This window comes from Eleutherodactylus coqui, chromosome 6 (assembly GCF_035609145.1).
Source record: "Eleutherodactylus coqui strain aEleCoq1 chromosome 6, aEleCoq1.hap1, whole genome shotgun sequence".
In the NCBI taxonomy this organism is placed as follows: domain Eukaryota; kingdom Metazoa; phylum Chordata; class Amphibia; order Anura; family Eleutherodactylidae; genus Eleutherodactylus; species Eleutherodactylus coqui.
Window position 1 is genome coordinate 40501811 of NC_089842.1, and position 25461 is coordinate 40527271.

A 25461-nucleotide genomic window follows, 5' to 3' on the forward strand; every position below is an offset into this window, starting at 1 on the left:
AGGGGCTCATCACTGTATCCAGGAGCTGTGTGTCATGTGTGCAGTCAGCATAAGTGTCTGTTTGTCTAATGTGCTGTGCGTGTAATGTTTATAGTTAGAATGGATGTATGTCATGTAGCAGAGCTGTGTTTGTAACATGCACATGTACTGTGGCACAGCTGTGTCTGTCATGCGCATGTCATGTAGCAGAACTAAGTCTGTGCTGTGCATGACATGTAGCAGAGCCAAGTTTATAATAAGCGCATGTGATATAGCACAGCTGTGTCTGTCACACGCATATAATGTAGCAGAGCTGTGTTTGTATCATGCGCATGTCATGTACCAAAGCTGTGTCTGTGACACGCATGTCATGTAGCAGAGAGGAGTTTGTAACACGCGTGTACTGTGGCACAGCTGTGTGTCACGCGCATATTCTGTAGCAGAACGGTGTTTGTACCATGTGTATGTCATGTCTGTCAGACGCATGTCATGTACCAAAGCTGTGTCTGATACAGGTACATGGCACGTAGCAGAGCTGTGTGTGTCTGTCACACACCCATATACCACAGCTGTATGTGTGACGTGCATGTAGCAAAGCTGTGTGACGCATTGCGCCACCAGAAACACTGATACTATAATTTCCTAATTACTAGTGTTGTATTATGTATCACCTCACATTCACTGCAGGATGTACGACGGACACCGATGACACCTCGTCATGTTTTCTATAGATTTTATTCAAGTTTTATTTGACATCTTAAACAAAATATTTATTTTCTTAATCTCTGTTGTCTCTTATACATTGTATACAGATTGTGAACAAGCTCATTCAGTAACAAGATACAATGTAACACCCTGCTGGGCTTCTTATACTGGAGTATCGGAGGTAGGGGCATTAAGAGTCTTTAGGTGATTTCCCAGAGTTTTTAAAATCGGTATTTAAAAAACAAACAAAAAAAACGACAAACAAAAATATCAACTACCAGCGTTTGCTTATATAGTAGTTTAAATAGCAGCAGTAAAGCTGAACCGGCCAGCAGAACAGGAGGAGCGGGACACACAGGCACTACACATCCGACCATCACATCTCTCAAAACCTGGAAAAATACAAGACGGGAAGAGTTACCACCAAACTACAAGGGGTTAAATGCACAAATCATTGAGCCAACGCGGCACAGATCAGATGGCAAAATATAACCCGACACCAGATTGTTACCGATTATTGAGCCACAAACAGGATTGCAGAACCCGGACTGGACAGGAGGCGATGACAAGTGACAATCTGAAGGGCACCCTGACATGGGCAGCACTGGCCAATCAGAGCAGCATGTAGAGACTTAGACGACTAACACACAGTGTGCATCAGGTAGTCAGAGACGCGGCCATCTTTGTTTGACCAGGACCGGACGGTTGCTTTAAATGCTGAGCTGGAAAGGATTTTAACCAGATGAAAACTACACTGCTAGATAGCAAATGAACCCTACAATGTAGACTTCTGCTGCTGCGTAACCTCTTTGTGCAGAGAATCTGTTCCGATTAACCCTTTCCAATCCAATTTGTATCCTGGTTTTCCTAGGGGGCTTACTCTTTTTCTGTCGTTATACAACGGCGCTATCTGCTGGCTAAAGCCAGTACTGCATGAGGTGACACATTGGATAGGCTCTGACAGCAGAGAGGCTGGCAATATACAGTAAGAGAACCCCGACGGACGTCTTCAAACATCGGAGCTGTACAGCCTTAAATCATAATGTCTTTAGACGTCAGACAGTGGATTGGAAAGGGTTAACATGAAGTCCTCCTTTCGGGGAGGTTCAGCATCTGCTAAAGTGATGCGTTTCTGCAGCAGTCGGGAAAGATCAAGTGGAGCAGAAGAGGACAACGTGTGACCAACAAGGCAAAGGCGACATACATTTGCACAAAATCAATGGATTATTAGCCAATCATTACATATACACGTTAGGCAACGTTAACACATTGCGGCTGCTGGGTGTTTTTGCGATGTGACCACAACATGTGAACGCAGCCCAATGAGATTTGTCAGATATTTGGTTTCAGCTCGTTACGGAGATGTTCTTGCCATTTGTTTATTATTGATCCGCTTAATAGATGCCGATCGGTCATGAAGCGTAATTAAAACAGGAGATTAAAGAGACGTCAATCAATAATTACAGGAAAAGATCAATAGACGAGTCGTCCAACAGATGCAATACTACAACGTTAGGTGGCTGGGTTAGTGGTTAATGCAATGAGTTACGGGGGAAAAGTAACAGACATCAGAGACCAATTACAAGGATTCCAAGGATCTGTGCTGCCCCCTGCCTTTAGGAAAGAGGAGCACAGGGACAAATGTCACTATAAAGGACAGCAGGTGAATACAGAGACCCATGCAGAGTCAGGTAAATGGTTAGTAGTTAATATAAAGCAGTAAGGGTCCTTTTAGACAAGACAAAGCGCCTGACAGTCTCCGCAATTATCCTCCGGATGGCGTCATGATGGATGATCGCTCAGTGAAAGGAGATTCCGGCCGCCTGCCTTCATTAACAGTAATCAGGCAGTCGTTTGCAGATGAACTCCCTGTTTACACAGGCCAATCGTAATTAGATTTTTTAATGCCTGCACAAACTGACAGACGATAAGTGAACAATCAGTGTAAAAGGGCGCAATCCTATGGCAGTTTTTGGCATTACCACCATTAGAATCAGAAACCATGATAGGACAGCGCTGTGTGAATACCGCATACTTGTTACCAGTAGGTTCCATTATTTTAATGGAAGTCAATTTTCTATCTAGTTACTATGGTCACCCAGTAGGATTATAGTGTCCGAGTACCCTACAAACTGCAGCGATGGACAGAAAGTTTTGCATCTGATCAGACTTCTCTGACGGATTTTGGAAGTGAAAGATCCTCATTTCTTGGAAACAATATACTTACGACGTGTGTTATAACTACTCGAAGGTCTCAGATTTACTTTGCTTTAATGTCACACTATCGCTATAAAGACACAGGAAGGACACCGTTCATGTCATGCTGGAATGGTCTCTCAATCAATTAGATATCACCCTGTCCTTCCCCTGCATCCTTTCCAAATACAGATTCCTTTAATCTGGCACTTTACAGTCTGTTAGATATGTCTGAGTGCAGCAAGACCCTCCGGAGAGAAGGAGAACAGCTCTAACTTGTAGGTAATGTATGCCTATGGGACCTAATGACATTATGTACCATTTCATAAGAACAAGATATTTGAATTGCTTGCGCTTATTGCAGAAATCCGATTGAGGACCACCCCAACTTACTACAGTGACAGCACTGCAATCTTGCACACACTACGTTGCTGTGGAGCCCTGGCTTAAGATCAATCTCATCCAGCCGGACCCCCTGTAACTCCCACTATTGTGATCCAAGATTCGTTCAGGTCTCTGAATGTTGCTGCCATAATACGGACCCCAACATATGGCCATACATAGAATCTATACCTACATGGATATTTTTCTTCCTATATTCCGGATAATAAACACGTTGGGTCTGCTGGATACCAGGTTAAAGGAACTGTGCAGTATGCAACAATACAGTGAATCCCCCCTTTAAACAGACTTGTATAACATTGTGGCTTAATCTGGTATAAAAAACAAAAAACTGACTTCTGCAGCTCCCATAACCAGTGCAGAAGTGGCCACCCATTCGTATCAAATGCCAGCTATTCTACATGTGGAATTGGTTTTCCAGGCTGCTGCAAAATAAAGTCTAATCTGCATAGAATGAAAAGTTCTACAACTTTCCCATCTACTTTGTGTTTGGAAACCTCCTCCTTTAACATCCCAGGACTAAGAGTCTGCTGTACTTTTAATAAGCATGTTTAATAAAACTCCTTGGATTTTATATTCTTTTCCAGGAGTATTTGCTACATACTGTGTCTACTTCTGGAATACGTCTTTGTTAATGTGTTGCCCCCCCCCCCCTTCCCGCGCCAAACATTAGGCCCACCCACTTTTTGAAAAAACAGTGCAAAAGCCCGAAAAATCTAAACTTTGGTGTGCGCCAAGACTGCAACTTTTTACACCAGAAAATTGGCCTTCAAGGGATAATAAATATCCTCCAAAGTCTGTTAGCCAATTGGAGACTTGTCATTGTACGAATCTTAAATTTTATTTACATAAATGCAGAAAACCCCTTTTAAATGGTGTTTCTCTTAGTAAAAACTCACCCTTTGGTCTGCTTGAAACAAGGACACAATTCCTTAATTTCTTTGTATACCAGACGAACCAAAAACTGCAAGGAGTGAGCACAGCAGTCAATAGATGTCACAATATACTGTATTACATACCAGGGGGTGAACCCCATCCAGGAAGGTAGGTAGTTGTTGACTTACTAGGAATGCAAGGAGATCAGCTGCTATCAACATGTAGAAGACATAGTTCCAGCTCTTGCCCGAGAGCACCGACGCTAGGGTTGGTCCCAGAGCCGCTCCTGATTCACATGGAAGACAAAATGTGAAATTTAGCACCCCCAATTAATGCTGGATTCAAGCAATTTTACTGTATTATGTAGCACAATATTATAGTCATATCATTAATAAAGATCTTGCACCGACCTATAGACCCACTGCCGTCAATAATGGCAGTGACAGTAGAAAGAGCCTTGGCGTTTCCACGTAAGGATTCATGTGTTCCCTGCAAGTAAAAGGAGAAGAATGAACATCCCAAGATGCGCTTGCAGCCCTGGTCAATCTCCTGAGCCAGACAGCATCCTGTCACAGAGCAGACACACGTGATCTTACCAGATCGGCAGACACCGCAGTGGTGATAAGGGAATAGGGTCCATTAACCAGCATACCACATACGACGAGCATAGCTGCAGAGAGGAAATCCCAAAATGTAACAGTAAAAACTTAGATAGCAAGTCGGTATAAAAAACGATAATGATATGATATAAGACTTACCAACTGTGGCAGAAACAGCCGTCTGCCCAAACTGATTGTAGATGAACAACTAAAATAAAGATTATATATATATTAAAACCAGAAGACGCCCAGGTTATACCAGCTGTAGATATACTGGACAATCACTGCATTAGGACCACCTGGCGTGAACAGTAATGTGGTACCACGTGGTGTCAAGATTTACTCTCAGATAATGAGCTGACCTCTCCTCCATGCAGCAGAAGGCAACATTTGGCAGTTGTGGGCAAATGTGGTGACTTGAGTAACTTTGACCCTGGGCAAAACGTTGGCGTCCGGAGGTGGGGTGCCAGTAGTTCTGAAACAGTCGCACTTGTTGGCGGTTCCTGAACCATGGTACCAAGACTGTACTAAGACTGGTTGAGCCATGGACAGACAAACATCAGCAGGCCACGTGTGACTGATCCTAGAAGCAAGCCTTGGGTGGCACATCTGGTATCTCGGCAAGGACATGCCATAGTAAAACAACTAACCCAGCAGTACAACAGAGGGGAAGTTAGACAAATTTCCACAATGACCATGCAGAGTACCTTGTGTCGACCATGCAGAGTACCTTGTGTCGACTGGGGTTCAATAGCCAAAGACAACAAGGATGACCCTCTGCATCATCGCCAACAATGCCTTGCAAGGGCCCAGGAAGGACATCAATGGACCTTGGACACATGGTAGAAGGTCCTCTGGAGTGATGAGTCCCATTTCCTGCTGATGGATAGCAATGTCTGCATCTGACATAAACAGCATGAAGCTGTAGCCCATAGGTGATGGTGTCATGGTTTGGGCAGGGTTTTCCTGGCATGGCTTAGGACAGTTGGTTATCATAACACAATTCTTGAATGGTGAATGCTGCAGGGCCTGTTATCTGACCATTTGTACCTATATCTTCAGGAAGTCCTGCCTAACTACAGCGCCATCCTTCAACAGGACAACACTCCATGTTATTGAGTTTGGGTAACCTAGAAGAGGTTGGAAGAACTGACAATGAATCCTCCATACTGCTCCCAAACTCACCAGAATGACCCTATTGAACATGTTTGGGATATGCTAGAAAGGGCTGCGAGATCGCTGTAGGGCACAATCGCACAATCGCCGTAGGGCAGGCGCAATGGCCATAAGCCCTAAAGATATGCAGTCAGCCAGACAATAGTGTGGAGGAGCAACTTGTTCATTGCAGGCTAATATGCAGTCACCCACTCAACCCAGCCCATATTGGGGAGGAGCGACTGCCGTTGCACCTGCCGTACGGCGATTGTGCTGGTGGAGATTGTGCCTGCCTTATGGCGATCGTGCCTATGGCGACCGTGTCTGCTTTGCAGACTTTCAGGTATTACATTTTTGGCTTTTTCAGTGCAGTGATAGAACCAATCTTACTGTTCAGGTCATGAGAGGTCTCTGCTACATAAAGACTCATCAGTGAGGGCTATAGATGGTCATTTACACAGCATTAGTCCTGCATAGATCTCCAGCACTCACCATAGGGGCTGTTAGGAGCAACATAATGGAGCAGGTGATGGCGCTGCCTCCCGTGTAATCAGATATTGCTCCGGCCAAGATTCCACCTGAAAGAAAAAAAAAGGAACTTTGCAACCAATCATGGACATAAGAGCTATATACTTTACGACAAAATAACATCTCTGATATCTTCGCACATGGTGCTCCCCCAGTGGTTGCCCCTGGTATATCTATAACTAGCCCCACCTAACATGATAACATTACTGGGCTGGGAAGGTCATTTTGATGTATCAAGAGAGTCTGCAAAGATGCCTCAAGACTAATTGTGAGACATATGCCCATCTAGAAGCTTTCAAGTTGCCTTTTGTTTGTCTATACTCACCCCTGTATCCTGCGTGGTTGCAGGGGAGGGGGGGTTGTGGTATGGAACAAATAATAACTAAAAACCCTACAAGATGCATTCAGGGGTTATGAGGAGCCAATCGTTTCCTTGTGAAGTCTTCTGCTCCACCACAAACACCTCAGCCCTCATCTAGTAACTCCTACAGACTCATGTTGATATTAGGACTCGTTCAGCTTTTGTAAATTGATCGACTACTGGGACCCCGCTGATCGCAAGAACACAGGGGTCCGTTTCTCCCTCTTCTAGTCACTGCTGGATGGCTGCTCGAACCGCTGTAATGTCACATTGAAGTGCACGCTGGCCGTACATGTGCGATGCTACTCAAGTCTTTTTTAATGGGGTTGACGGAAGGAGCTTGGCTAAATGGGTCATTTATAAGCCTCTTGGCAACAGAATGGCCTGTGACAAGATATAGAGACTGTACATACTATAAGTATCAGGAAGGAACTGCTGGGTTGTGGGGTGGCATAAGGTTGGAAGCTCAACTCAAGAAGTAGGTGCAGTATTGCAAGAGCACGAGAGGCTGCAGAATCCACTCCAGCTCCAAAGTATAATAGAAAGAATGATGGAAAAGTGACAGTAGGGCGCAGCTTACCCACAATGCCACCTGCATCAAACAACGTGGACATGTCCCCAGCCGTCTTGGGATCAAAATGAGCTGGGAAAAAAAAAAACATGGCAATTATATAACTGGATACAAGCCACATATACAGTCTATGGCTTACACCAACTGCAGTCTCTAAGTCCCCAAACTGGCCACAATTGGAGGATACCCGAGCTATAAAACATACAACTGATTTTTTTTTTTTTTTATAAGGACCAACAGTCTGCATGAAACAAAAAATTCACTGCCTGTATATATTACTCTGGTCCATTTTTATGTACCAGAATGGGACTCGCAATGTGCAGAGTCTGTGCAGGTCGGACAGCGCACGGACGGGCGTTCGGGTGCAGCATACAATCATGTTAATCTGGCCATCATGTGAGCACTGTGTGACCTAAGGGAGGGGAGAATAAATCACTATCCTCCCTTCCCCTAGGATTTCTCAGAAGTATATTACCTACTCACATGGATTCCCTCTGCAGACAGTGGATTGAAGCCTTTGCACTGTTGTCAGGGTGGGGGCACACTTGCCATGTGTGCAGGTTGCGCCCAAGGAGTTCTGGTGCAGCTCGCATTGGACACCATGCAGACATCTATCCGTGTGTTGCCCGATACACAGCCGGCCCGCACGCTAACATGTATGTGCATGTCCTAATTCTCGTCAGGATAGGTCATCAATGGATTGGTCAGAGTCACAGACCCCAGCAAATCGTCTGTTCAGTCACCCGCTGTCAGTGCCACAATATACAGGGGACAGAGCGGAAGCATATATCTCAAACCCCTGTGTAGTGGCCAGTGCTGATAATTATAGGTACAACTCACTGATTTTAATGCCTGCTGCGCCTGCAATTACCAGCACTGGCCACTACACAAGGGTCGGAGCATCAGCTTTTGCTCCATACTCTGATTTGCTGGGCACCCAAGCAGCTGATTTGTCATAGTCCCAAGCAGTGGACCCCAGCCGATCAGCTATTGATGACCTGTCCTGAAGATAAGTGCCACCCAGTGCATTATGAGCTGGCTGGAGTTACCCCTTCAGTATGATATATGCTTTAATTATTCTGTTGGTCTGGTTGAGGGTACTGATCTCAGTTCTGAACCCCCTCATTGCTCTATAAGGAAGGCCCTTGGGTCCTCTTACCCACGTTGGAGATGTAGAGCGGCAGCCAGTACAGGAACGTGTAACTAACCAACTTGGCAAACAGCAGACACAGTGAGAATTCCACAACTCCCTGCAGAAAGCAGAAGCCCATAGGCATCAGATACAGAGATACACAACGTTAGTGACGTACAGCACGCCCTGCACCACATCCAGTTTACCGGGATCGTCAGGGCTCCCCAAAAACTAATAGCGTGAGGGTGTTCTGCCAACTGTTGTGAACTGCTGGCCATTGCAGACTCCTCCAGGTCACTGTTCGCTTGACTCTTAAAGATGTTCTCTGTGCTGCTGTTCATCACTTGACCGTTCTCCAGCTCCTCCTTCACTTCTTCCTGCAATTAAAGTATCAAAGGGAGTAAAATGAAAATACAGAAATATATAAAATAGAAAGTTAATTGGCAAGCAAAGGCATCACCCCCACAGGGATAAGCAAGGGCGTCGCCCCACAGGGATAAGCAAGGGTGTCGCCCCCCACAGGGATAAGCAAAGTATGAAGAACTTACATTCGGAAGAGTAGGTGCGCAGTCAACGTCTTCTGGATCTGTGGAGATAAGAAGGAAAGGATGGAGCATAACTCAGTCTCAATGTTTATGGGGTTGTCCAATTTGGAGACCCCCACCTTAAGGAGCAGATGGGGACTACTCAGTGCATTTCATGGATACAAGCAATCCTTTTGAGAGAAAGCAAATAGAGGGGTCTTGACTGGGTCCTTCCAAATGTCACCGCCAAGGTGCTGTCGATAGGCTACGCTTTTAAGTGGCAAAGTAATAACTGATCACTGAGAAAAAAAATAAAGCCAGTGATGGGTTATTGCTCTGAAGCATGTGGTCATCTCTGTGGAACCTCCTTGAATATATCCAAGGATGTCCTACCTGGAAATTTCATTATCTAGTGTTATTATAGAAGCATTTTTCTAACAGACCTGCAAAATGGTCACTACAGGCCACACTACAGTCTGCTGGAAAATAGCCCATGGCTGCTGATGGTTGATACCCAGACTATTAAGCCTCTTGTATATAATATTAGAAAGCTCCTTTCTATGAACAGAATCCATTCGATATTAAAATAACCCTCCAGTTTCAGAACAAAATTCTGTCCTCGGACAGGGGCGCGTTTATCAACTGCAGTTATTCTTCTGTGCCATCCCTCCCACCTGCCAGTTTCAGATCCTGTTTTTGGCTGTCCAGGATTGCCTTCAGACTACTTAATCCTCACAGCGCATTGGTAGTTTTAGAGCTGCTCATGTGATGAGCACTGGCCAATCAGAGCAAAGTACATTAAGTAGTGTTCTAAACCGCTGGATCAAAAGGGGCAGCAGAGAAGAAGAACTACAGGTAATATATTCCCCGCCCCAGGACATAATATTGTGCCAAAAACTGGAAGGACGTTTAACACTAGATCCCAGATCTGTGCTTTAAAGCAGATGCATATATTTCACCTCTGATCCTGAACATCTCAGTCTGCAGTACCCACACATCTACACTAGAGGACAGCATTTGAGGAACAGAAGTAAATGCAAGACTCACATTCAATGAGGAAAAAGAAGCAGATTATGCCACAAATTCCAATGATGATTCCAGGCACGATGAAGGACAGACCCCAGGCGCTGGAGACGAACGCCCCAGCAATGAGAGAGCCCAGTATATTCCCCACGGCGGTGTGAGAGTTCCAGATTCCCATGATGAAGCCTCTCCTGCAGCGAGTCAGATAGCAATGGTTTTAGTGGACGGTCTTAATTATTGATTTTCTTCTTGGACATGTACAGTAATCAATGGAACTATAAACCTAACGAAGGGAACTAATGATTTCGGTGGTGTCGCTGCACCACGTTCAGGCGCCACTGTTTAGCTTCTCTCTATACTATATGTACTTCCAATACGCTCAGATTACTGTATATATAATTAGACAGACGGTACTTACCTTCCTTTACCAAACCAATTTCCCATACAGGCAACAACTGATGGCCACCCCGTCGTCTGAGCCAAACCATTTAGTATCTGTTGGATGTAAATATGCACAAAGTCACCGACAACAGGACATAAACCGGACTGTAAAGAGACTACAGGGCAATAATATAGTAGAGATACAATACTGAAGAGAAATAACTGACTGATAACAGAAAGAAATCGCTCTAGAGTGTGATTCTACTATATATTACGCCATGCTTTATATCTTCTGCCCATAGCCTATAAACAAAAGTCTTCAACTGAAACAAAATCTGCAAACACAATCCGACACCCGATGCCGGTCAGTAACATCCAGACTGTTACCTGAAAGAGAATGTAGTACCAGAGGGCATGAATCTTCCAGTAATAGCCCAGACCCAGGAAGGCTGTGAACACCCCACACAGCATCATACCGCCAGACAAGTAATAGCGCATAGGGAGGCGCTCACCAAAGATGCCGCTGAAAAGGAAAAAACAATATAACACTTTCCTTCAAAAAAACTAATTTCTAAAACAAGACTGTTTTAGTCAGTGTGTAAACCCCTAGATCCTGAAGAAGTCTTGTACATAGGGGGCAGTATTATAGTAGTTATATTCTTGTACATAGGGGGCAGTATTATAGTAGTTATATTCTTGTATATAGGGGGCAGTATTATAGTAGTTATATTCTTGTACATAGAGGGCAGTATTATAGTAGTTATATTCTTGTACGTAGGGGGCAGTATTATAGTAGTTATATTCTTGTACATAGGGGGCAGTATTATAGTAGTTATATTCTTGTACATAGGGGGCAGTATTATAGTAGTTATATTCTTGTACATAGGGGGCAGTATTATAGTAGTTATATTCTTGTACATAGGAGGCAGTATTATAGTAGTTATATTCTTGTACATAGGAGCAGTATTATAGTAGTTATATTCTTGTACATAGAGGGCAGTATTATAGTAGTTATATTCTTGTACATAGGAGGCAGTATTATAGTAGTTATATTCTTGTACATAGGGGGCAGTATTATAGTAGTTATATTCTTGTACATAGGGGGCAGTATTATAGTAGTTATATTCTTGTACATAGGAGCAGTATTATAGTAGTTATATTCTTGTACATAGAGGGCAGTATTATAGTAGTTATATTCTTGTACCTAGGGGGCAGTATTATAGCAGTTATATTCTTGTACATAGAGGGCAGTATTATAGTAGTTATATTCTTGTACATAGGGGGCAGTATTATAGTAGTTATATTCTTGTACATAGGGGGCAGTATTATAGTAGTTATATTCTTGTACATAGAGGGCAGTATTATAGTAGTTATATTCTTGTATATAGGTGCAGTATCATAGTAGTTATATTCTTGTACGTAGGGGGCAGTATTATAGTAGTTATATTCTTGTATATAGGTGCAGTATCATAGTAGTTATATTCTTGTACGTAGGGGGCAGTATTATAGTAGTTATATTCTTGTACATAGAGGGCAGTATTATAGTAGTTATATTCTTGTACATAGAGGACAGTATTATAGTAGTTATATTCTTGTATATAGGTGCAGTATCATAGTAGTTATATTCTTGTACATAGGGGGCAGTATTATTGTAGTTATATTCTTGTACATAGGGGGCAGTATTATTGTAGTTATATTCTTGTACATAAGGGGGCAGTATTATAGTAGTTATATTCTTGTACATAGGGGGCAGTATTATAGTAGTTATATTCTTGTACATAGGGGGCAGTATTATAGTAGTTATATTCTTTTACATAGGAGGCAGTATTATAGCAGTAATATTCTTGTTTCATTGGGGTAGTATTATAATATACTCTTGTACACAGCGAGAGGTATTATGTTTTTTGGCAGGCCATAAATTATAGGGTGCTGTAGAAAAGGGTTTAGGTATATAATAAGACAAGAACAAATAAGATAAATACATAACTCTGAATGACAGACTGGTATAGAGCAAGAGAGGACCCTGCCCAGTGAGGGCTTATAATCAATGAGGGAAGCAGGTAGTCAGAGTTGCTATAGCTATTCTAGTTCTAGTCTTGTCCATGATGAGTATATATAGACTTCACTCTTTTCTGCATCAGTCTTGGTGAGCAGTTTGGCTCTTAGACTTTCTCTCTTCCATGGGTCAGTTACTTATCAGAAGGTGTTCTTGCTGCAGATCCAATTTCCTGCTTTCAAAAGGTCACCAATTTCAGCCAAACATGGATTTAACTTGTTTATTTATCTCTTGACAAGATTTCCAAGAAAAGACAAAAACTACTGTACTTGATCAATCTTTTGGCTAGACACTGTAATCTCCCAAGAAGTGAATCACGCTATTAAATAAAATGCATCCTTCCAAGGAGGTGGCTGAGGAGCTAAATTATACAGTCTTCTATGAGAGATTACACCCTGCAGGCCTAACGAGCACAGCTAATTTATTGTAAATGGATAGTGTTTATATTACACAGTCTTTTTCTCATCATTGTACACTGCCAAACCAGTAAAACTATTAGTAACCACCTTATTCACTCTTTGAGCGCCATGTAGCAATGTTAATGTAAAACTAGTGGACTTGAAGGGCTGACTACACTTGCTGGAAGCAGCGAGCGTGGAGGGTCAGCGGCTATGAGAGGTCCCACCTAACCCTCCTCCTCTACCACCAACGGAGCCAGAAGCTGGCCGCACAGCCACATTAACCGCTATCCGGAGATTTCTCTAATCTTGGTCATTGTATCATTGAAACCTTTTTGGACTGACAGCAAGCAGAGATCTTTAAAATGATGATGCATTGAAACAGTCTATTAGAAGATTGCAGATCCTTTCATTATACAACAATTGTGCCGCATTTGTATAGAACAGAACTGGGCAATTAGACTGCAGACATGGCAGTGCCAATTACTGTGGTTACCCAGAGGCACTAGACAAGCCCACGCTGCTTTATACATTACTGCTGCTCATTACTGGTTCTCATTTTTTGTTACAATGTTGTTGGGATCTTCTTAGGTTCCACATTTGTTTCTTTTGGATGACAATTTCTTTTTATGGATTATGCCGAGGACATATAGATGGCAGCTTCTTCTCTACATGTCATCAATGCACTTATATTCTAGGTCTATAGGAGCCATCATTTCTATGTAAGGCTAGGTTCATACTAGCCATGGCAGGACTAAGCTAAATGCGATCCTTGTGGTCATGCAGGGCGCTGAACAACAGCTTATAGGGGGGCAACAGACTGCAGACTGGGGAAGATCTGCCCCCTTAGGTCTGCCCGGAAGCATCCTCTGGCTCTGTCTCCTCCACTCTGATGTTGCAAGTTGTCACTGTCAGCCCATCAGCACCCCCACAACACAATTGCTTAGTTCTGCTACTTTATTTATGTTATCTTGGTTCTAGTATTGTATCCATGTACTGAGCATTGTTTTGGTGCTGTATTTATGTTAGGAGTTTGGCTCTGGTACTGTATGTACGGAGCTTGGTTTGGGTGTTGTATTTATGTACAGTGTTTGGTTATAGTACTGTATTTATTCACTAAGCAATTCTGGTGTTGTACAATATTTATCTTCTGAGCTTGGTTCTGAGGCTGTATTAATGTTATGAGCTTGGTTCTGGTATTGTATCTATGTACGGAGGTTGTTTTGTGCTGTATTTATGTACAGAGCTTGATTCTGGTGTTGTATTTATGTTATGAGCCAGGTTTTGTGGCTGTATTGTTATGCACTGTGCTTAATTTTGGTACATTAGTTATTCACTGAGCTGTTGTGGTGTAGATCTGCTATGTTATGGTTTACTACAAAGGACAGGCAGACTGCCTATCAGCAACACATAGAATATAAATTATTTTTATGACCGAGTGTGGGGGAATTCCATATCGAGTGTCATCTAACCTAAGGCTGGCACTGATGCTAGCACTATGTTTCCTACTGTTTGGCTCCATTATCAGAGCTGGAGGACAAAAAAAAAAATCTGAAAGTGCCAGATCCAATAGACATTGCCGCCCGACAGACCCCTTTAACTGTAGAGGGGTCCGCTGGGTCTCCGGCATGCCCTCTGCCATTTTTTCTGACACAATAGCGCAGCATGCTGTGACGCAGATCTGGAAATAGCATAAACTGACCCTGGCCACTTACCTAAAGAACATGCCAATGGCATAAGCCACCAGAAAGGAGGTGTCCAGGGATCCCAGGAGTTCTTTGTAATTGGATTTATCTGAATACAAAAGCAGTGCAGGTTAATACACAGCCAAGTTACTACTGAAGCCTTTTTCAGTCTCCTCCAGTAAACAAACAGCTACTTGAAGCTTTGAACTGAAGTTAAGCAGCTATTCCTGAAGTTCTGCATAGAATGGGACATAGAGCTCTGCTCATCCAGGGCTTTCTAGTTCATGAATATAATGCCAGAGTTACAGTGAAGACTGACCCAGACAGTGCTGGTAGAGAGAAGTAGGAATGGATGTAGTAGGCTATGGCAACCATTAGGCATTTTCACCCTTCCCTCTCCATGAGATACCTATGTAGGAGGCCAAGTAGCCAAATCGGGATCTTTGATTTCATTCTCTTTCATGCTCTGCCTGTATCAGTACAACTTAGGAAATCTATTAAGAGCAAGTGGAAAACCTGACAAATGTCTCTCGTCAAATGATTTTCCACGAGGAAGCAGCGGGTCAGGCGCTGTGAACACAGATCTGAATGCGGTTTTTTTTTTGTTTCCAGGGGAAATAGTATTTCAGGAATTGAGCGGTTTCCTATAAATAACTTTACAGGAGCAGAACTTAGTGAAGCAAGTGTTCCTCATTCATCGCAGGAATGAGATTTCTTCCTAACGGCACGCGAGATGAATGACCTGTGCTGTCTGTAGAGATCATTTAACCCAATGGTGACTTTATCCTCTGACTAGTCACTTGACAGAGCGCATGTAAAGACCCTTTTACACGGGCAGTCTTTTGGATGACTGCAGGGGCACTGATGTCACCACTAAGGTCGTCAGCACTCAAGCAGAGCATTTCAACTGAAAGACTTGCCGGCAGCTCACTGGTTTCTCATCCGCTTCCCTGTGCTATGGAAAGCGCTGAACATTTACATGATATGAAAAGCGAGCGAGCTAATAAGTTTTTTTTTTAAGAAAGCGTTACGTGTAAACGGGCCTTTAGAGACACCCTGTAAACACAGCCAACAACTGGGTGACAGGCAAGAATTCATTTACTGGTTGTTTCGTTTCAGCTCATCTAAAAAAATAGTCACTGGCAATAATTATTGTCTGGTGTAAACAGATCATTGCCTTAAAACAACTGGCGAATAACTTTGCAGCGAGCTGCGTTTTTGCTGACAAGTACCTCCTGCCGAACAGCAATCACTCCCACCCTTTTTTTTGAACATTTTTGCCCTCCCATTTAATGCTCATAAGTTGCAGAAAACACATAAGTCCGTGCAAGTGATCAGTCGCAGCAACGTGTGTTCACTTGATCGCTCACGCATATTTATGTGCATTCAGTGGACTCAGCAACTAAGTGTACGTTGGGGATAGGGTTGAAACTGCAAATACATGCCTGCCAAAAAACCCCACGCCTGTAACTAGACGCTAAATTATATTTTGCTTTTTATAAATGCTCCCTACTATTTGTTTAGTGATCACAAAATTGAACAAGTGCTTTGTGTAAAAGCACACAGAACAGTTCTCTTACATCTCAAACCGAACTCCAAATACCTCATCGGGATTGGATATAATAATTGTCCTAAGAGGGCGGATATACATACACAACATGTAAATGCAAAACTATTTATAATGAAACTAAAAAAGCAGGGAAAAAGAAATTTCACTATCATACTAATGCAAGAAAACCCTACCTAAAAGCGGGGCAATTGCCCTGGCAAGGGCGGCCTCACATCCAGAACCTGAGGGTTACCTAAGCTAGAAAGGGTGGGTGACAATTGACAGATTTAAATCACAATAGGCACAACAGTACTAGGAATGAGAGGTTACTAAAACCAACCAATAAGTATAAGCACCATGGACCTATTTTAAAGTATGGCGACATGAGGACGACACGGACCAGAGCAGAATTCCACCAAGCAGATGAATAAGTGGTGCCCTATTAGAGGAGGGGCCGGAATAATGCACTCAATAACGATAGATTGGCCAAGCTGGGTGAACCACCTCCCCATTGATCAATCATCCACACCAGCAGATGGTGTGCATGTTGGCACCCAGTTCCAAATGCCAGGGCACATGTATCGACACAGCACTGACATCAGTCGTAGCTGACGTCACCGCGGACCCACTTCCTGATAGCAGTCGATGGGCGGCAACACTTGTAAGTTTTAGCCATTATTTCAAACGACTATTCAGACGATGGCGGTTCCGTGTAAGGACAACCACTGACATTGCTTCTTTCCCAGATGGCAAACCAGTCATACAGGAGCGCAGGTGAATCTAGAGCTTCTTAACCAGGCAGGTATGCTATTCAAGAACCTGAAAACCTCTATGAGAGGCAGTTGTGGCCACTTTAGTCATCACCAAGCTTTCCAAAAGGGAGATATTATAGAGTCCTCATGGGTTAGGATCTTGGAGGAGATGTTCTTATTGATACGTTGCCTTTAAAATCATACCCCCTCCCAACAGGGTCAGCAAAGAGGGGTATTTGGTATTTGGAGAGGCAATTGGTAATTTTGGGCGTGTTGATGTGCTGTGCCCAGGGCATGGCTGACTGATGCCAGCGCCCAGCCGATGTGTTCGGGCGCAGGAGCCTTGTATCTGACAAATGTTTTTAAAAACCACTAATGAGTTATTGATGTTAATGACAGGGAACGATCCAAGAACAATAATACAAAGGCAATTTGTCATGGTTAATGCTGTGTGTGCGCCAACCTGCCGGTAACCAGCAGTATAATCAAATCCTTAACCTCTAATTAACCACAATTAGTCTCATTAAAAAAACAAACAGAGCGCTTACTACAACACCCCAGCCGCAGGGAGGTAAAACAGATCAACCTGAGTCACAGCTTCTCAGTTTATGGCCAAAGAGGAGAATTACTTTATTGAGATACAGATTTTTTTCTTTAAGCAAGAAACTTCCTACAGCTGAGCGTCTGTTACAATGTATCCAATGTAGACAATCCTCTGTGAGTCAAACAGCTCCGGCTCCAGGTGGATACATTTTAATGAACTGAAGCATAAAGAGATTTGTTGATGCATCTACCCCACAGAGAATGATCTAGATAGGGTACAACTGTAACAAACTCCCAGCTGGGACAAGTTTCAGTCCCTGATTAGGCTGCCTACACATGGCGGGCTTTGAATTGCGGAATCTGCTATAGTCTCCCGCATGTCCGCTCAAACGAGTGGACAGCGGGTGCGATTTTCTGTTCGCGGCAACAAAAAAAAAAATCGCAGCATGCTCAATTTTATCGTGGATTCGCGAGGACAGCTTTCATTAAAGTCAATGGAAGCAGTCTGACCTTACCGCAAGCGCCATCTATGCTGTATAATACCAGGAAGCTAATTGCACAACATTGACTTAGGGAACGTTCCCAACAATAAGGGAATTTGTAGAGTCAATAATCTACCATTTCTACAGAAAGGCGCTTATTGTGTGAGAGGAGGATTCCGCGTGGACCTCTTCTTCCGGGACATCTGTACTGCGGATGGTCTGCACGGCTCGCCGTCGGACATACATAGTACAGATTTTACATATTTTTTGGAAATCTGATGATTTCCCATCAAAAGGTCTGCAAAACAAATCCACAAGCTTTAATTACAATGCGGACGCCCATGTTTGAATTGTGGATCTTCCGCAACGATTACCCAATTCACATCCGCCTGTGGAAGGTGTCAGTGCCTCTTAATAGAGTAGGTGCAATGCGGATTCCTGTGCTTCAGCCAGGCAAATCTATGCCAGCTACTAGCGTCTGCAGATTTGTAGAATTTACCCCAGTTTTTTGTATAAGTTAGCCTGCCTGTCCATGGGCGTTGCGGTATCCTGCGGCGGATCTCCACCGCGGGAGCCGCTGCCCGGGAGCAGGAGCCGACAGACGGATCTCCGCCGGTCAGCCTATCTGAGAGCGGAGAATCGCAGCATGCTGCGATTTACCGGCCGCCAGCGGAGAATCGCAATGATTCTCCGCTCGTGGACAGGAGGAAGCGCTCTCCGTAGAGAGCTCAGTGGGGGACGCAATGAAAACCCGCCCATGAACAGGCAGCCTTTATAGTAAAGTTGCTGAGCATGGGAGAACATCCCACTTACTTTTCATAAAAGTGACAAGTGTGGCATGTGACATATGTTTGTGTCAAAATTTGCAACCCTCGCAATTCTGGCTCACAGCCAGCGATTAATTTGCCCCAAAGGTTTATTAGAAAGTAGTTGAATGTTTTATACTATATAATGGATAAAGCTTTAACGACGAAAAACAGAACCCTCAAAATAGTAGCGGGGTACCCAGCCCATTTTAGAGTATTGAATCTAAGATTATCGCTCCCGATTCCGCAGTCTAACCAACCTTTATCCCCAAGCTGTTCAAATACATAATTTGAGTCCCTATAGACTCTACGGGTAACTTGCTGACATTCTCACACGGCGCCACACGGTATTTTATTGCGCCATTTACTTACCGAACGGCGCCCAGCTACACCACGTTGTGTCATTTCCAGAAATATTTGCAGGTGGATTGGGAATCGCTGAACAGTTTTGGTGCAGCTGACCCTGAAACCACAACACAAAAAACACACAATAAGCTGCAGTCTCTCATAATGCTGAACAGTTCTAATTAGTTCTCGCTATCTGCTTCTGGGAAAGTGATAACAGAAGCGGTCACCCAGCTTTCCCAGATTCTGATACGCAGGACACGTGCGCCGTTCTTGCACTACTAAATAAGATTTTGGCTGGACGTCTAACAGGGAACAAGTAAACACAGAAGGGATTAAATAACTTTCTAGGACAGTTGCTGCACCGTACAGAATGGAACCCAACAGGCGGATACATGTTATTTGCTTTCTATGGTTGGGTTGCAGTACTGTCATCTGTGTGCAGAGGTTTTACCATTTTGTGGACGGTGGAGGATAAGCATGGAGGAATAAGTAATCCAGAATAAAAGAAGTATATGCTTTACTTACACTAAGGGAAACTGCAGCAGTCACAGGGAATTAGCTGTACAACTAGAATACCCCCTCGACCCCCAGAGCAAAAAGTATAGTACATCCCCTTCCATACATAGAACCACGCACCTTCACAACACTGAGCGGCTTCCTGGAGAGATGATAGCTTGTATAAAATAAAAAGGTCAGCACGATTATGAGCCCCCGATACCTAAAAGGAAAGACAGTAAATACATTGTAAGTAGTGTTCCCCTTTAAGTGCACTATTAAAGTCCCCCTGAGTATCAGCAGGTCACTGTCGTGTCTCCCAAATGTCATTGGGTCACTGTCCTGTATCCCTTTAAATTGGACAATAGCTTTTATTGTTGATGAAGTTGACAGATTGTTTCCGATGCTGAGTGCAGGAAAAACTGCTCACATGACCGAAGTGATGAGGAACTCTGTCCCGGGTGACGCATCATCCACACAAACCACAAGCACAGCGGAGATCAGTCACTCGTTGTATGCCAACACATTGTATATTCTTTCCATCCTAGAACTTCTCTTCCCAAAGCAAGACTATTCTCAGTACAGAAGAGAACGGCTCCTTGCGCAGCTCCTTCCTGACATTAACCTCTTGCTGGATATTCCACCCAATTCTACAAGTAGCCTTGCACTCTATTGTGCCCACTCCTGCTCCGTTAGTCTAAGGGTACCTTTAGGGGGCCTTCACACTGGTGATTTTTATTTTTGTAATATTTTTATTGAAACAAGGGTGATTTTCACCCGTGATGCCCAACCTATTGCAATATGGTCAGATATTGCTCATCCAAATAACACATTGCTTTCACTGACAGTAACCTTGGATGACCTGCAGACTAATTCGCATTTACGACTGACTTTGCACCAGATGACTTTTGATCAACTAGCAGCTATTTATTTTCTACTTAATCTATTGTTCTCTGTTGTCAGCCATAGGAACTAGACTGAGGGTGCTATTAAAACAATACGTTACTACACGCAAAACACAGGAGCCGCTACAGTGATTTCCAGCCGACCCCCAGACGTCTCAGTTCAGTAGCTCCTCCTGCGTTTTGCAGTGCAGTACCGTATGTGTGTAATGGCACCCCGACCTGAAGTTCTTTAATTGGGTAAGCAAAAAAGTGCAGAAACCTCCCTGCTGCTGGTGATGATCACCACTTTATATCACATATCTGCAGCACAGAGAATCTCCGGAGCCATCTACAAATCCATATGCGCCACTGATATCAGCAGCTCCTCTTACAATAGAGCTGGACTGTAATAGGCCGCGCCATTTATGTCGCTCCTCTTACAATACTGCTGGACTGTAATAGGCCGCGCCATTTATGTCGCTCCTCTTACAATACAGCTGGATTGTAATAAGCCGCGCCAGTTATCTGCCGCTCCTCTTACGGTACGGCTGGACTGTAATAAGCCACTCCTCTTACAATATACGGCTGGACTGTAATAAGCCGCACGGGTTATCAGCTGCTCCTCTTACAATACGGCTGGACTGTAATAAGTTTTGCATTTAAGATGTATTGGCTGCTTTCAAAATCACCTTGGAATAGCACCATAAACTAAGGGGAGGAGATGGGGAGCTGGAAGATGTATTTTTTAAAATCTTTATACTCCCCTGCTCTACCGTTTCCGCACAGTCTGAAAAAAAATCGGACTCTTTTCAGACCACAGTGTGTGCGCTGCCACAGAAGTTTATGGAAGAGAGCACACAAGGCAATCTGCAAAAAAAAAAAAAAGTCAGATTTTCCAACCAGCGCAGGAATAGGGGAGCTGGTGAGTTTATGGTGCGGTTACAAGTTGAGAGGTTCCCTTTAAATTCCATCATTGCATATTTTTCTCTTCCAGTTTTGTTACCGGGCACAGAGCGGGCACAGAGTGGGCACAGAGCGGGCACAGAGCTGCACTGTGCTGACACAGGCCGGGACTGTGGCTTTTGTTTGAAAAAGGAGAAATATATATTAATGTCTTGCAGTTTCTAAATGTCGTAACAGAAACAGACAAACTGAGGATGGGCGTTCACTCTCCAGAGAACGCAGTAAAACAGTCAATGAGCGGTACCAGTAGTGCACATGAATACAATGCTACACCCTCCTGATGCCCCTTAAATCCCAAGAGCAGAGCACTCATGGACACAGGGGGCATTTATTTTATTAGACACTCATTTTACTGCAGTCAGGTTTTATTTGAGGGAGCAAGAATTCTAAGCAGCCCTGCAAGGGCTTATTCACATGAGCGATATTCTTGCGCAGGTTCGGTGCAGCGCGATGAGCACAGAGCTCGTGTGAATATGAAATCCCTTCTTTTGAATGGATTCAATCATACTAGCGATTTATTTCCTTGCAGCATGCTCTATCTTTGGGAGTTCTTTTGGAATGTCTCGCCTATTGTTTTCAATGGGACCTTAAAAGCCATTGCATGGCACTCGCATATGAAAGCTATGTGAGATTTCTCATTGAAATCAATGGGAAACACTTGCAATCCTATCATGTGCGTGAACCATGGCCGAGGATCACAATGTCACAGAAGTGATGTGATGCATTTTTGAATGAAAAGACATTGACTACCGTGATATCGCCCCCCCCCCCCCCCCCCCGAGTGAATGTAGCCCAACGAAATTCAACATCTCCAATCTCCCTCCCCCAACATTATTGGGGAAAAGTTGAGCTGCCCACCATAACAGATTACAATTATTGGCATATTCAGATGACCTAATTCTAATGTGTAAGGGGGACTTAGCTGCTTTGTGGAATATATTGTTCAATCACAGCAAGTCACATTCAGCATATTTAGGAAAATGATTAAGATTTCCGTTCACTGCCATCAAGATCTTGAAAATGGTGTGGAATTGATACATGAAGAATATTGGATGCAGTATTCCAGACTTTAAAGAAATGAAGACATAATTACCTGTGAGCCAGTGGTTCATAAACTGTTTAGGAGCCAAGTGAAACTTGGTGGTCATGTTTACGCTGAATGACTATTGTTTGGATTTGCTCTTTTAAGGATTATTTGGCTGATAGTCGTCCCTAATGCTCACATGCAGTCTGGTGCTGATTCAGGGTGCAGGAGGAAGAGGGCCGGAGCCCTCATCCTTTACACACTGCGGTGGTGCAAGGGTTAAAGCCACGCTGTGCAGTGGCGGTGGATCTATCAGGTGTGCCGATCGTCCAGCGGATCTGATAGATGAAAGGAGTCTTTTCTTTCCCTCAAACTTACAGTTGCGAAACATCAGCAGCAGCAGGGAGAGTTACAAATGGTAACAAGATTGCAAATTCTTGTCACAATTTTGAAATTCTAGGGCGCATTAGTGACCATTCTGGTCGCCATCTGGAGCTCTGTAGAAAGGATAATAATAATGAAAAAGTTTCCTTGGCCCTTATCGATAGCATCTAGAGATGAGTGAACGTACTCGTTTAGGGCGATTTCGCAATCAAGCATCGCTTTTTTTGAGTAACTGACTACTTAGATTCGGGGAGCGGCGTGGTGGGTAGCAATGGGGAACAGGGGGGAGCTCTCTCTCCCCCCCCCCCCCCCACTCCCCTCTGCAACCCCCCGCTCACCCCCGAATCTTTTCGCCCGAGTAGTCAGTTAAACTCAAACTCAAAAAAAGTGATGCTCGATTGCGAAATCGCCCTAAACAAGTACGTTCACTCATCTCTAATAGCATCGTTTATAAGTGTCTGATCCCTTGGATCCCACCACTGGTGACCCAACGATCACAAGAATGGGGGTCAGTGTTCCCCCACTGCAGCCCCCCACAATGAGGAGAACCTTGAATGGAGAAATGGCCAAGTGTTGTGCAAATGGATTGCCAACCTTCCAGAAATTGTGGTAAAAAATGATTGTGTCTAAACATTTTGAGGCTGCTGGTACCTGAGCAGGTTATTAGGACTGGTTATGTTGTAGCTCACAGTAAATGCTGGTAATGATTTTATATCAGTATATGAGCTGCAGATATGTATCAGTTATGATCTTTATCATTCATTATATTTTCCAATGTGTCCATAAAAAATATAGGGCATCTGTGATTTTTGGGCAAGTTGGCCAAAAAAAAAAAAATCAGGTTGGCCTGCTGTGCACTGCCGCTCCATTGAACTCTATGAGACTGATGGGGATAGCCAAGAGAAGATAAGGAGAACTGGTATTCGCAGCCTGAGGTAGTAGCGCAGGTAGAGGGGATATGAGCAGCAGGGAAGAGAACCCCACAAGTGATGAATGGTATCATTTTCATAACAAGCTGAGACGCTGCTGCCCGGATATAGAACTCTTCTCTTCTTAGATTGTAAGCTCTTGTGGGCACCAAGTGTGCCAGTATACTGCTATCATGTGTTACAAAAATGCTGCAGCTGATGTGCGGCTGCGATATTTTCAGTCCTTTACTCTAAGCACACAATGGTTGCATTAAATTCATCATGAAGTTGTGTCATCCGTGAGTTGGAGAGGTCACCCAGGACGCTCTTCCACCAAATATATAAAGTAATAAGCACCATTTTGATAAATTTGGCAGTATTTGCTCCAGCTTTAGAAGGTACCACAATGTATGTGACTGGGGTATGTGAAAATACATGCAAATATGGAGGAATTCTTCGGCAGACGACTGTTCTGTCTGCACATACTTGGTCACCGACCCTGGAATCTACCCACCTATTCCCAGACCAGATCCACCGTAGATTCTCCATCAAAGTCTGCAGTCAGTGAGAACAAGAACCCTAACAATTGGATCCTCATAAGGGCTGGTTCACACGGCCATATGTGTGTTCCGGTTGTGTAAATACGCTGCCTATTAATGCAACCGAAATTCGCAGAACACTGCCTATTTCTGCGCTTAAATATGCAGCTTACTTATGAATGCAAAATAAAAAAAGGCCCTTTGTTTTGTGTGACTATGCAGTAAATACACAGGTTTCCTGCATATCTGCGCTGGCCCATTCACTTCAATGGCCGATTTCAATGCGTAATAGTCACCAAAATAGGGCATGCTGCGTATGTTTAACGCAATAGAAATCACGTGATAAAATACGCATGCGGATGAACCCATAAAAGGTGCATTTAGACCCAAAAATCATTCAGTCTAAATGCGAGCCAACGACAAACAAGAATCGGTCGCTTCCCATTCGTTGTTCAGATGCAGCTGGCATACAAATACTTTGCTCATTCGCTTGTCGTTACTTTAAACACTTCTGGTTTAGCGTTTCACATAGAAAGGGAAACACTGAATGAGAAGTGAACGATTCTCAAGTATGAATCTGCCTGTCTAAACTAGCTGCACGAGCGCAAAAGGACTGACGATGGCGCCACCAGCTCAATCACTCTTGCAAACAATTCTCATTCAGAATCATTCAATGTAAAAGGAGTAGTGGGCACTGTGCAAAGACACCTGTGTGAACGAGCCCCGACTCATCTAATACCTTGTTTCCACTGGAGGTAAGCGGTGCCATATGCGACTACAGCTTATCCTCCTCCATTGAAATAAGTGCTCAGCAGAAACAACTGTACATGATTTTAGGGAGTCGATTCCAGAATACATATGCGCACGCATGCATCTCCCCTCCCCACTTCAGTCATTGCAGACTTGTCCCACACTTGGCGTAAACTAGTTATTGCTGCACCCATAGCCAGATACTGCAGAAAACACTTTCCCCCACTAAACCATCCCCAGACTATGTACATAAGAGATGGGGAATTCCTTACCAGCTATCCCTGGATACGGCACGCAGCAGCCGGATGGCCGGAGCCAGAGGGGAGCGCATAGTCATTGTATGGCAAATATCCTTCAGCTATTGGGGGGTCTTTGGTAGAGTAAGAGAGGGGATCACTAGATGCACTGGTCTTCTGGATGCAAGATCTCATCTCTCAGCTGCTCTCCTCCGTTATATACAGAA

The 25461-nt window shown here is 43.8% G+C and overlaps 1 protein-coding gene across 2 annotated transcripts; it reads right to left on the reverse strand.

The window, feature by feature from the left end:
- Positions 1 to 695: 695 nt before the first annotated feature.
- Positions 696 to 25461, reverse strand: SLC37A2 (solute carrier family 37 member 2). 2 transcript variants are annotated; one of them, XM_066606657.1, is made up of 19 exons: positions 25271 to 25461; positions 19688 to 19769; positions 19076 to 19166; positions 14602 to 14680; positions 10820 to 10955; positions 10470 to 10546; positions 10076 to 10242; positions 9053 to 9090; positions 8711 to 8881; positions 8532 to 8622; positions 7382 to 7444; positions 6405 to 6490; positions 4917 to 4965; positions 4755 to 4828; positions 4569 to 4647; positions 4347 to 4444; positions 4182 to 4246; positions 2912 to 2971; positions 696 to 1076 (listed from the first exon to the last, which is right to left on the reverse strand). In XM_066606657.1, exons 1-18 carry the CDS (start codon positions 25333 to 25335, stop codon positions 2926 to 2928), a joined length of 1557 nt encoding a protein of 518 aa, XP_066462754.1. In that variant the 5' UTR covers positions 25336 to 25461; the 3' UTR covers positions 696 to 1076; positions 2912 to 2925. The 2 variants fall into 2 exon arrangements, with proteins under 2 accessions (XP_066462754.1, XP_066462755.1); XM_066606658.1 differs by lacking the exon at positions 2912 to 2971 and having other exon boundaries at positions 25271 to 25460.